At 47.4% G+C, this 12,559-nt stretch overlaps 1 protein-coding gene across 1 annotated transcript; it reads left to right on the top strand.

The window, feature by feature from the left end:
- Positions 1-2,992: 2,992 nt before the first annotated feature.
- Positions 2,993-4,530, top strand: LOC135384613 (transcription factor Adf-1-like). Its single transcript, XM_064613811.1, has 4 exons — positions 2,993-3,197; positions 3,378-3,543; positions 3,736-3,819; positions 4,314-4,530. Exons 1-4 carry the CDS (start codon positions 2,993-2,995, stop codon positions 4,528-4,530), a joined length of 672 nt encoding a protein of 223 aa, XP_064469881.1.
- The last annotated feature ends 8,029 nt before the right edge of the window (positions 4,531-12,559 follow it).

Genomic DNA, 12,559 nt, shown 5'->3' with positions numbered 1-12,559 from the left:
GTGTAACATTCATATTGTCCCTATTGAGAACACACGGGATCCCGTTTTGGGAGACAAGAGCTGTCAAGACCTGCTGTGATTGGTCGCTCGGAAGAAGTTTTGGCAGGGTGATACATGTGTGGCGCGGTAATAGGATATCGCATGGCTCACTATCAGGACCCCGTATTTTAAAAACACTATAAGTGGGGCACCGGACGCTACTTTGCACAAGGTTGAAACAAATACGGAGATGTTTGCCTCAGTTCGTTGATGTGATAGCCGCTTATGTGCCATAAATCACCAACACATCATGATCATCATCATCCTTGAAGCATAGATCGAGAAGTTACCCGTCAAAAGGACTCGTTACGAGTTAAGTTACCGTGTGCAAAATCTAACTAAGTGGATAACGAAGTTCTTAAGTCTGAAATGTAACTCGTAGTTACGGAGTTACTAAAAAAAAAGGTCGAGTTACTTCAAAGTCACTTCGGAAACAAAATAGCAGTACACAGGTGCAGCGCGCGTAAACGGTTGAGTTCGACTTTGAGTTTCTTTCGGAGGAGTGCAAGACGCTTAGATCGTTTTCTTGATATCCAACAATTCGAACGCTTTGCATCTTAGCCCTGCGGGTGCACAATGGTTCAGCTTCATTTCAATGGCAGCGGTTCTTACTTCCTGAATACAATACTGTTGATTATCACGTTGTTACTTCCGCAGCTCCCTCGTCAGGCAACAAGTTCCCGCGTTGAATAATTATTGTATATGCATCATGCCTTTATATTGCGTGAAAATTGCCTTTCTTTCGTGTGTCATACTCCGCCGCAAATGAATTGTTTCACTGTTACTTGTCTCTGGTGTATGACTGTTCTGATGACAATACCGCTCAAGGAGAAAAGGAAAGCTAAAGCGAAGCACCAATAAATTAATCAACTAAAAGAGACATATTTATTCATTCAAGATTTTGTGTACAAATGGGGCGTGATGCATGCACCTAACCTAGATGCCGTGTTATGGGCTAAATGAGGCATGCCCTACCACTATTATATAAACTATGTGCTTGTGTAGTTTAAGCAGCAGCTGCATTTCCATATGTTGGTGTCGCGGCACTGAACATGCGATCAAACGAGGCGCTAGAGGGCAGTCCTGTATTGTATTTTACAAACATTCGTGCTATCGCAGGAAAATTAAGGACCGCGGACAGATGTGCATCCCGAAGTAGCGACAAAAGCAAAATGGCTAAGAAGCAAGCGAACTGGTGAAGCTGATGCGTAATGTAAAACCAGTCCTCCTCAGGTAGCCGAGGATGCGGATGTAGAGTATGTACCACTACGCCAATCTACAACGTTGCAAGCTCATTGGCCTAGACTGTGCGCGCGCTCCGATTGGTCGACAATGTTTTGAAATCGCATTTTCTACGCGCGCATGTGCGTGCAGCGTCCCGGCGACAGCGCGGAAGTTTCAACCGTTTCAACAGTTTCAGCATAGTTTCGAAATAGCTAGCATCGGCCGGCACGGCGTCCGTCGTCTTGTGTTCCGTGTTTCGGTGATGTCAGTCGGCAGAACAGTTTGTGATTCTGAGCGTGTTGTGCTGTTCCTGGACACGACTATTATCCCACGTACAGTTTATCAACTACGGAACTGGAATGCTTCGTGGGTTGGAGCGGTTGGAGAGTGAAGAACGCGGTTGGGCGCCGTTGGATTTTGAGGGCTGACAACAAAGACAGGATTACGATGATGTGCCACACAACTGCCTTCTATGCTCTGCACGCAACGAAAGAAGATGCTAATCATAAAATCGTCCGGCACGGCGTGCTCTTGTGTTCCGTACGTGTTTCAGTGATTTCAGTCGGCAGAACAGTTTATAAAAGTGTTCGCTGGTTTATTCATGCGTCGATGTGATTGAACGTGTGCTGTGCTGTTCCTGGACACGACTATTATCCCACGAACAGTCTATCAACTCCGGAACTGGAATGATTCGTGAGTTGGAGCGGTTGGAGAGTGAAGAACACGCTCGGGCCGTGCCGGATTTCGAAGGCTGTTCGTTTTGCTTCAAGTTCGAACTTAGTTACAGTGCGTCAACAACGCAGTGGACTTCGTATTCACAGTGCACCCATGTATCAGATCTTTGAATCAGTGCTTTGTGTCAAATAAATATTTCTTTTAGCCAAAAGAAGCTTCAGTTATTTTGAATATCGGGTAACGGCGGTAGGCGTGAAATCCGGTAGAAGTCGATGGTAGCCAGAACCGGCCGAAAGCTCAGCCAAAGTTGAGGCTCCTGATTGGCCGACTGGCATTGCATAATTTCTACAACGTTGCACTCTCATTGGTCGTGTGCCCAGTGTTGTGTGAATTATCTCAAACTATGGGCTCTATGGGGAGCTGTTGGAGCCTGGTAAAACCCCGAGACTAGGGAACACGAAGGGACAGACACAACACGAAGTCTCAAACAGAGCTGAAAATGTTACTTCACATACGAGAAATATGCTATAATATAATATATACGAGAGATATATATATTTGTGTATATATTCCTCGTATGTGAAGTAAAATTTTCAGCTGTGTTTGAGACTTCGTGTTGTGTCTTTCCCTTCGTGTCCCCTGGTCTCGAGGTTTTGCATTATGCAAAGGTTTGAGGTTTGGCAGCGACAACTGGGATCATAATTATTATGATTACTGAGAAAGGTTGCAGTGTCCCAAAAACAAAATTGTGAATCAGTAACTCCCTCTGCGTTTGCGAAAAAAAAAACAGATCCAGAGGCCGTAAACTGGGATATCTTTGCTTGTTTGGGCAACCGTTCTTGCGCAGGTGACTCGGAATCTCTCTTAAGCCTAGTTCTCACATACGACAACGGCGAACGGCACGGCAAATTGTGTCGTTCCAACGCCGTAATGGCGCCGTTCTGGCCGCCGTCTCACGGCAAAAGGAAGTTGAGCCATCCTCAACTTCTGCCGTGCCGTGGTCCCGCCCACATCACATCCAACCAATGAACGGCCCGCACGGAATATAGTCAACATGGTTGAACGCAGCGTAATGAAGAAAACGGTGCTGGCAACCATACAGTCAGCAAAGATGGCGGCTTCTCAGCTTGATGCCGATAAATTAATTGAACTTGTGAGAAGGTTTCCTTATTTGTATGAGCTGTCGCATCCTGATTTTAAGGATACACAGAGAAAGGAGAACACGTGGAAATCCATCGGCGAAAAGCTTGGCGTGACAGGTGAGTGCCGTTGTTCCCGCTGGGCACATTCAGGTGAACCCCATGCATCGGAAATCAAGCACAACGCCGAAGGCGTTGCTCGTCCAGTGTTCGATCGATCGATCGATGTACTGAATTTACCTATGAGACACATCCTCCTACCTACCGAACAGTACAATCTTACGTGCTGCCTTGTTGCAGGAGATGTAGCCATGAAAAAATGGGTAAACTTGAGGGACAGGTACCGCAAGTTGAAAAAGGACCACGACGGCAAACTGCGGAGTGGAGCAGCGGCGGTGCCCCCGGTATCATGGATATATTTCAAGATACTGGAGTCGGTATTATGTGAAAAGAAGTCTGACGCCAGGTAAACACACACCTCGTTTTGGTTAAAATAGCACCACGCGTTTCATGTGTGACCAGGTCAGTCTCTAATCTCGTGATCGCGGATGAAGAACCATCCCTAGCCCTACTTCAGTAAGAACGTCGCAAAATTTCCCTAGCTGTTTACGTGGAGCAAGTAGAGCCCACAGTAACGGAAGAATGATTGATTTTCTAGACAGAGCATCATGCTGTCTTCCGGGAGCGACGATAGTGCTCAGGGATGCTCCCAGATGCTGTCAGATACAGATGTAGACCTTAGGTACGTACTTCATATTGCTAACAAATTTTGGCTTCTGCTCTTGAATGTACGAAAGTTGTGTGACCTTAGGTACGTACTTCATATTGCTAACAAATTTTGGCTTCTGCTCTTGAATGTACGAAAGTTGTGTCATGGCACCACATTCTTTTTTTTTTTTTTTTTTGCAGCTCAAGCACGGCCGCACAAGCTGACGACAGCTGCCTTACAGATGCAGCAGCGAGCATACCCAGGGCACGAGAGCAAGTACTTGACCCAGTGCCTGTTTGTATAGGTAGACTGATATGCCAATCCATACCCTGCTTATGGGCACATGACACTAAAACTTTGTTGTGCCTTCAATGGCACAGTACACCTGATTCCCTCGATTCACAGAGGCCCGCTCGCAGGTCTTCCACGGGTACGAAGAGGCGTGCGTAAGTGTTGTTGGGTGCACATGACCACCATCTGCATGTGCACTTGACTGCCATACCTTAGTATATTTTTCTTCTCACCAGTCAGGATAATGATGATGGACTGTCGCAGCTCCGATCTGCATACATGGACACGATGGAAAGGCTGGCGAAGCAGCCGAAGCTGGACCGCATCGACATGTTTTTCAAGTATGTTGCAGCCTCAGTAAGGGAGCTCCTCAGCGACTCTCGGAACAGGTTCATACACCAGTGCCAGTCACTCCTTTACCAATTTCAAGGACAGCTAGATGCAGACAGATAAGATGTCATAAGTGAAATAAATGTGCCATACGGTTAACATGCCTCACAAATCTATTCACTCTGCTCAGCACTCTGCTTAACAAACATTGCATGGATGGTTAGAACTGTCCTCTCAGCACAGCTTCGTCTTGCCATGCTAGCTTGCCAGCACCAACAAAGTATCTAGAGAGGCTCTCCCTAACAGAACTTGCACTGACGCTGTATGTGTTGGTAGTCATCCTTCCAATCTCAGAGAGTTCCCTCACTGCGTCACCAGCCTCCCTCCAGCCTCCGAGCACCAGGTCCCCATCACTCGTTTCACGGTCAATGTAGCACGGTGGGCAATAACTGGCCCTGCTTTCCTTCTCATTCATGAGAAAATTGTGTAATGCGACACAGGCCAGAACATACCTGTTCACATTTCCTTCAGATGCCTTAAAAGGGCGCCTTAGAATCCTCCACCGACTACACATGATTCCAAAACTGTTTTCCACCACCCGCCTTGCTCCTGACAGTCTCAGATTGAACACTCTTCGACAGTGCTGGGTAAGCTTCCTCTTGGGATATGATCTCATTAGATAGGCTCTCAGAGGAAAGGCTTCATCACCAACCATCATATACGGCAGCTGAGTTCCATCTGCAATTGGTGTGGCAGCTGGCAGTCCCAGAGACGATGATTCTAGGTGTTGGATTAAGTCGGACCTTGCAAAGATTCCACCGTAGCTCTCACTTCCGTATGAGTCCATGCTGACATATAGGAACTTGTATTCGGCATCGGCGACGGCCATAAGGACTTTGCTGAAACTGTGCTTATAGTTGAAATTGCTGCTCCCTGTGTTTGCTGGGCATTCAATCGTGACGTGTTTCCCATCAATTGCACCTGCATAATAATAACAATGAAGATCAATGTTAACTGCTATTCTTTGGCAAGTGCACCCATGCAGTTGAAAAACAAACAAACAAACACTTCATATGTGTATATGGTGTAGCACAGAAAATACAGGGTGTTTTCATGTTATTGGAAACACTACGCTTCACGAATGGAGCAGTACAGGCGAAACACGTAAAATTTTCCTGGTACATGAGTAAGAAACAGGTGCTACATAATCAGTAGCACCTGTTTCTTACTCAAACAGCGTAAAGATAGCCTCCAGTTTTCATTTACCGCCAACTTTCTGAAGCGCTGTGTTTCCAATAAAAAAACACCCTGTACAATGTGCAGGCTTTACAGAATGAGCTCCACCAAGAATTAAGCTGTACCTATGCAATGAGGGAAATTCCATCATGCCTCGAACTTAGAGCCCTGCACCATCCGCGGATGGAAGCGGATATCCGCGGATATCCGCAATATACTTGCGGATTCGGATGAAAATTTAGCACTTTCTGCGGTGTGCGGATCGGATGCGGATGGCTCGTGGTCGGATGCGGATCGGATGCGGATACGAAGGCAGCGGATCGGTAGCGGATCGGATGCGGATATACCGCGTGCTGTCATTTTTCCACCCGCAATTTATTTGTATTGCGCGCCGACAGCCGACAGCGAGCGCATGCTCTGGTTCACCTTTGACCATGCACGGCGCCAAGACGGGAGAGGAGGCATTCAGGCGTCTCGAACCGCGCGAGCGCCGACGAGGTAGCGTTCCACGCGTTCCAGAAGTCTCTCCATATCGCGTTTGTTGAAAGGTTTACATTTGCTTGTAGTCATGACTGAGTCCTTCCGTGACAGCATGGAGGCATCCGAAATTATACCAACATGCTTCCGGCGGTCTTTACGCGTCTTTCGAAACGTGCGGATTTTTGCGGATCGGATGCGGATGGTGCGTTTTGCTCAGCGGATCGGATGCGGATAACGTCTGCGCGGATGCGGGTCGGATGCGGATGCCAAAAACCTCATCCGCGCAGGGCTCTACCTCGAACTGCTCAGCTACCCTTCTCCAGTCCGCACTGTTGGTCGGGCACCTCACATATGCGTCCTTTAGGCAGTCCCAGATGGCCTGGCAAGTCTCGGATATTATGGTACTTGTTGTCGACTTCCCAATGCGAAACGCATAGGACAGACTTCGCTGATGGTCCCCACTTGCGAGAAACCTGTATAATCATTTCCTTTCGTTATTTAAGCATAATGCTAGCTCGCACACTGCTGGTTATAACATTGATACAGTGCACAAGGAAACAAACGTAGGACGGAATATAAAATACCACATTCGTGCCTTTGTTTGAAATACTCATTACATGGGTCCCTTTCATACAGTACCACTTGAATTGCACCTGAAGGCGATAGCAACCGGTTTCCAACTGATCATAGACTGTGTACTTTTTCCTGAAGAAAATGCCTGATCGTCATTTCCAAGCGTGTCCTAGCAGGGATAGCGGGTCTCCACCGTGTGTCTTGCTTTGTGATGGAAGCCTGTACCTTACGGAACAGCACCTCGAACGTTTCGGGAGAGATCCGCGTGAAGCTGTAATCATGCATTTTTATCAGCACAAACGGTACATCGCAGTGCGTATTCTCAGACTTATTGAGTGGTCACGTACTTGAAGAAGGTTTCGTGGTCCCTTGCACGAAGCCTTGGAATCAGAGTGGCGGAAGCACCTTCGGCGGCTCTGTGACGGTGGATTTCACGGACCCAGAACCTTCTGCGTCTTCGTCTGTTTTCCGTATTTAGCTTACGGATGAGGTAAAGCAGCAAGAACGTTCCCAGGTATGACGCAGAAGCTCGGTTACTCGCATCGCTGGTGGCGTCCATCTTTGCTCGCCGCGGCTCGTGACGTTCGACATCACGTGAACACGGCAGCACGGCGAGGTGGAGCGACGGCGACACGCACGGCGGCGGCAACGGCACGTCACCGTTGCTGTTGCCGTGCGCCGTTGTCGTATGTGAGAACGGCGCTTTAGTTGCCGCCTGTGGTTTGCAGTCCTCGAGATCACTTACGTGCGACGAATGCATTGCCTGCGCCACGTTACAACACATTGTCTCAGTTTTGTGCGATGAACAAGGTGGCCAACCTTATAATACGAGAACTATAGCGCTGACCTACATGACGAAAACCAAAAGCTCACCTTTATATGCTTCCTTAGGTTTGCGTTTGACGTTCTCGATGCTTTGATACTTTGTCAAAGGGGCACAGAGCAAGCACCAGAATTTTAAGTTCTCAGAGTCCCCATCTTGCACGCAAAATTCGTAGAACCTTGCCAGGTGTGGCCAAGGCATTTTATTTCCCCCTGCATTCGCGTCACCTTCCTCCATAAAAGCGCAAAACGTTCGTCGACCTGGGTCGTTGTACACACACCAACACTTAATAGCGTCCAACTCGTACCAATGGTTAAAGGCGGCCAGACAAGCAGGCGCCGCGCTCGTGCAGAAGGCGCGTAAACTCGTCAAGACGGAAGCCGCTGCCCGCTAGTGACAGCCAGGAAAATTAATGTGCGTGGCCGACTAAGGCAAGCGAATCAACGCTGCCACCATCGAAAAATTTGATTGCTGAAATGTGGCTACAATTGACAGGGAAAGCCGGTGAATCGTGGCTATTGCTAATGCACCATCGTTTTATGGCATAAAATGCCATGAAAGCACCAGAGAGAAAGCAAGACAATAAGTGGACGTACGTGAAAAGCGAAGTAATTTGAAGGAACTTCTCACTTCGCTCAAGTTACTTCGGCAAAGTTACCTTAAAAAGAAACGAGTTCCTCTTAAACTTACCAATGCGCAAAAGTGCGGAGTTAAGTTATAAGTCACCAAAAAAAGGAACTTAGTTACAGTAACGAGTTACCTCGAACTCTGCCTTGAAGTGCTCCATTGGCACCGACAGGATTTATGTATAGCAACCGTATCGGGCAAAGACCGTACCAGGCAGAATACTCGGATGTATGTTAGAAGCTGAAATGAACAAGTCAAAAATGATTATAACATGTCACCACCGCCACTATGACCATCATCCGCTGTGCCATTGCATGCATATTTTAATGCTTATAAGAATCTTAACGGAAAGCGACCCCCTTTTTGTTGCAGGTGTGCATGTACCCGGTCCTGCCCAACAAGGAAGTCCTGCAGCACCTTAACCTCTATGCACGTAAAATTGTCGGCTAGGAGCACGTCATCGGGCTCTCCTTACAGAAATATATGTCGTCAAAGGATTCTTGAACAGCTCTGAACGATGATATATCGCATCCTTTTCTTTTTGATCCTCTCCTTCTTCGTCTTCGTCGTCGGCTTCTTGTTTTCGTTTTTGTTTTCTTTGTGCCACTTTTTTAAAGACGTCCTCAATGATTGAAAGTCCTCTCCGCTGTACGTCTGTGGTCGCCAGAGAAACTGAAAGTGTTTCCGTTTTATTCCACGTTAGCGCCGCGAAGCAAATGTGGCTATGATCGGTGTACAGACGTGGCCAGGGGAGCTATTCTCGTCAAAGTAAGCTACCTGCTTACTTTCTTTGCAAGGAGGTTATTGGTCGCCGAATAAAGAAGGCGTGAACAATGGGAATGTCATTGGGAATGGTTTTCACGCGCCGTTAGCCAATATTCGAGCATTTGATCGTCCAGCCTTGCTGCTGTGTCTGTGTTTTCACGATACGATCATCATGATACCGTCCTTCCCCGTCATGATACCGTCCTTCCCCGTCATGATACCGTCTCCCCGAAAACGGAAGACTACAACTTGAAAGAGAAGGTTGGAGGAATGCGGAGAAAAGTGGTCATGACAAGTCCACTTGCTTGATAGTAATATCTAAAAAACTTCCACGGGGTAAAAATAGGAAAACAATCTTGTGTAGCGATCGCGTTGTGAGCGAGATAGCGAACAAGTAAACAGTGGGGTGGCGCTCGTGCGTGCCCAAGATTTTGAACTGGCGGAGTGGCGCGAAAAGATTACTATTCCCCCTACAGTTTCTTATGTCATTTGTAGGGCCAGGATTTGTAGGCTCTAAAAAACAGTGAAATAGGCAAATATAGGCACAATAACATTGTAAGCTTTTATTGACTCATTTCTTCACTATTCTGGTAGCATGACACAATGAAAGTCATTCTCAAGTTCTGAAACTTGATCTGTTTGCTCTAAATAGGGCTTTGTAGCGGGAGAAGCTTCTTTCCACGTCGCATGACGTCACAGGTGCAAACTTGAAACATGAAATCTCATACGGGCTGAGGTCTTGATCTGGTATAGGTGTGTCCCCGCCATTTAGGATCTCTCCAATCTTCAGCAGTGTGGAAAGGCTCCGATTCTTTTGAATGAGTGCCTCCATCTTCGTGGTGGCTCTGGAGTATTTCCCTTCCAGGTTTTGGAGCGCAGAGCGGACACGTTGTAGGATCTTTAGAGATTCATTCAAAGAAATGCCAACTGTTTCTAGCTTTTTCATGTTCGTCGACAGGCAGGAGAAATTCGCACTGATGTACGCAAGATCCCTTTCAACTTGTTCATCATTGAAGGCATCCTTTGCAACTGTCACAGACACAGCATCCTCTTCCACTTGATGCAGAATTCTCTTCACAGTGTTAAAATGCTGAGCATAGTATACCGCAGCATTGATCCACGTTCCCCACCGTGTTAAGGTGGGTTGTGGGGGAAGAGGAATGTCCGGTGCCAACTCTCTGAAGACTGCAACCCTGGAAGGAGCCTTGAGAAAAACCTTGTTCGTGTTTGACACCAACGAATCTACCTCAGGAAAAGCCAAGCGAATCTCTTCGGCGACACGGTGCATAGCATGAACGATGCACGTCACATGGACCATTTTAGAATACAAGACTACAAGTCCTTTTGCTGCCTTGCACATGTATGACGCCCCGTCTGTCACAAAGAGAAGAACCTTCTCATACTGTATATCGCCAGGCCACAGAAGTTCCAAAGATGAGGTGAAAAAGCGTGCTGTAGTTGAGTGGTTCACTTTCTCCAGTTCCTCCGTGTTTAGTAGGATTGGGCGTCCAGCTTCATCGCCATCGGCCTTCAAAGCCCCGACAATGAAGTTTGCCACGTAACGCCCGCTACTGTCTGTTGTTTCCTCGATGGACACCCACACATGGTTCTTGCCAATTTCTGCTCTGATTCTTCCAACCGTCTCTTCATAGCAGTCTTTGACATACCTTTTGCGGAGCGTTGACTGGTCCGGTACACTTTGCTTGGTGTACTTCTCCAAAAAGTTGCGAAGCTCGTTGTTCGTCAGTTTCCATAGCGGTATGTCAGCTGACAGGAACGCCTTGCATAGGTCTCGGGGAAATGGGTTTGCCATTGGACATCTCTTAAATGCCTCAACCAGGAGCTGCGGGGTCGCCACCTTCTTCCTTCGGATGCTTGAGAGGTGCTTGCTCGTTGCAATGTGCTGCACAACATGGCATTGCTTCTCCCCGGATACTGATGTCTCGCATACCTTGCAAAAGAGGACAGCTCCATCTGACGAAAACACATCGTCTCCAAACTCTGCCACCCATCTCCTGCACCGGGCAGCAGGTGTCGACTTCTCGTTCGGCATTTTCGGTTCACTGCGTTGTACTGATGGCAACCAACCGATGCAGTGAGCAGCCTTGTTAACTAACTCTACGACAGGAGACACAAAAAGCTAGCCTCACACCAAGAGTTTCTGTTAAGGAGGTTACGTGTCCGTGAGTCACAGAGGCCCACGCTAGGAGGCTATCGAGGGGATCAACGTATCCCTCTTAAGAAGGGTCGATGAGTCAAGGAGTGCAGAAAAGATGGCTATCGGAGGGGTCAACATATTTTTCAGGCTTTGTGACGCGATGGTTGCCCTATATAGTCGTCAAGGTTGCGAGAAGAAGAAACGTGTGTTGGAAGGGGACAAAACCTCCCGTTCTGCCATGATATATAACATGGAAGTAAGAAGGTCCGGTCCCAAATTGCCTCGAATAGGGAATTGTAGGCACGAAACTTGGAAAACGGCATTTATGCATGAAAATGTTCAATTTAGGCATTTAAAGGCATTTTTAGGCAAATGCCTAAAAATCCTGGCCCTATATATAACATGGAAGTAAGAAGGTCCGGTCCCAAATTGCCTCGAATAGGCAATTGTGGGCACGAAACTTGGAAAAAGGCGTTTATGCATGAAAATCTTCAATTTAGGCATTTAAAGGCATTTTTAGGCAAATGCCTAAAAATCCTGGCCCTAGTCATTTGTTGTTTACGCGCAACGCCTCTGCGGCGCCATTCCCCCCCCCCCCCCCCCTCATGTAATGAGTCGTGTGAGAAAGTGGCACGAAACGACCACTACATTATTCTTAATTCTGTCTGTGTAAGGGACAGACTTTTACTAGTTTAATGTTAGACGTCATCGCTTCAATCGTCGATATGACGAACGACTCTGTGTCGGAAAGCGGTGCATTGTGGTGAAGCACGAACCACGGCAATGAGCATGGATCGTTCGATCATTCTTCCAACGAAATGCAAATATTTATGCACTATGCGCCATTTCCGCCGTCGTGGAAACGTATTTGGAATCAAATAAGAGTCATAGTCCGAGGCATGTACGCCATTCTCATCGTTACCGCCGTCCCCGTTCAAAGTAATCACCCTCTTTTCGGTGCTTACTTCGGTGCGCAAAAAGTAAGATAGCACGTCACTGCCTACGTCAAAATGACGTACCTCTTAACATGATCCCGTGAGCTAGGGAAAATCTAGGGACAGCGAGGGGCCAACTTCAAAGAGCAATGTTCTTCATAGAAGCACGGTATTGGGTGTGGCGCCACTTTTTGACTGCAAAAAAGACAGCGGCGGCGGCAGCCCGCTGTCAAACATGTCACGTCAAAATTGCCAGAGCTCCGTTCATGAGAGATATTCTATAGCAACTATAATATCAGGACGTCATAATTATTCCTGCACGTTTAAACCGATGTACTATTGTTTCTCCTTTTTTCCCATACAACCTATTTAAATCCGGTACACAGAGCCACTGTAGGTCTAAACTGTGATGCTCTACACGCTGTGTACGCGCTGGGGATAAATGTCCCTAGAAATGGGCGGATCGTTCAGGCGGAGCTTGTCGCGGTGGCTCAGCCCAACAGCTCGTGACGTGTAAAGTAGGCAGGTAGCTTACTTTGATGAGAATAGCTCCCC

This window comes from Ornithodoros turicata, chromosome 2 (genome assembly GCF_037126465.1).
Source record: "Ornithodoros turicata isolate Travis chromosome 2, ASM3712646v1, whole genome shotgun sequence".
Classification (NCBI taxonomy): domain Eukaryota; kingdom Metazoa; phylum Arthropoda; class Arachnida; order Ixodida; family Argasidae; genus Ornithodoros; species Ornithodoros turicata.
This window is presented reverse-complemented; position numbering and strand designations above follow the sequence as displayed.

Bases quoted from the DNA above. Each gene is read 5' to 3' on its own strand.
- LOC135384613 (XM_064613811.1), top strand. From the start codon at position 2,993: ATGGTTGAACGCAGCGTAATGAAGAAAACGGTGCTGGCAACCATACAG. The intron at 3,198-3,377 runs GTGAGTGCCGTT...GCCTTGTTGCAG, and splicing joins CGAAAAGCTTGGCGTGACAG to GAGATGTAGCCATGAAAAAA. The intron at 3,544-3,735 runs GTAAACACACAC...TTGATTTTCTAG, and splicing joins GAAAAGAAGTCTGACGCCAG to ACAGAGCATCATGCTGTCTT.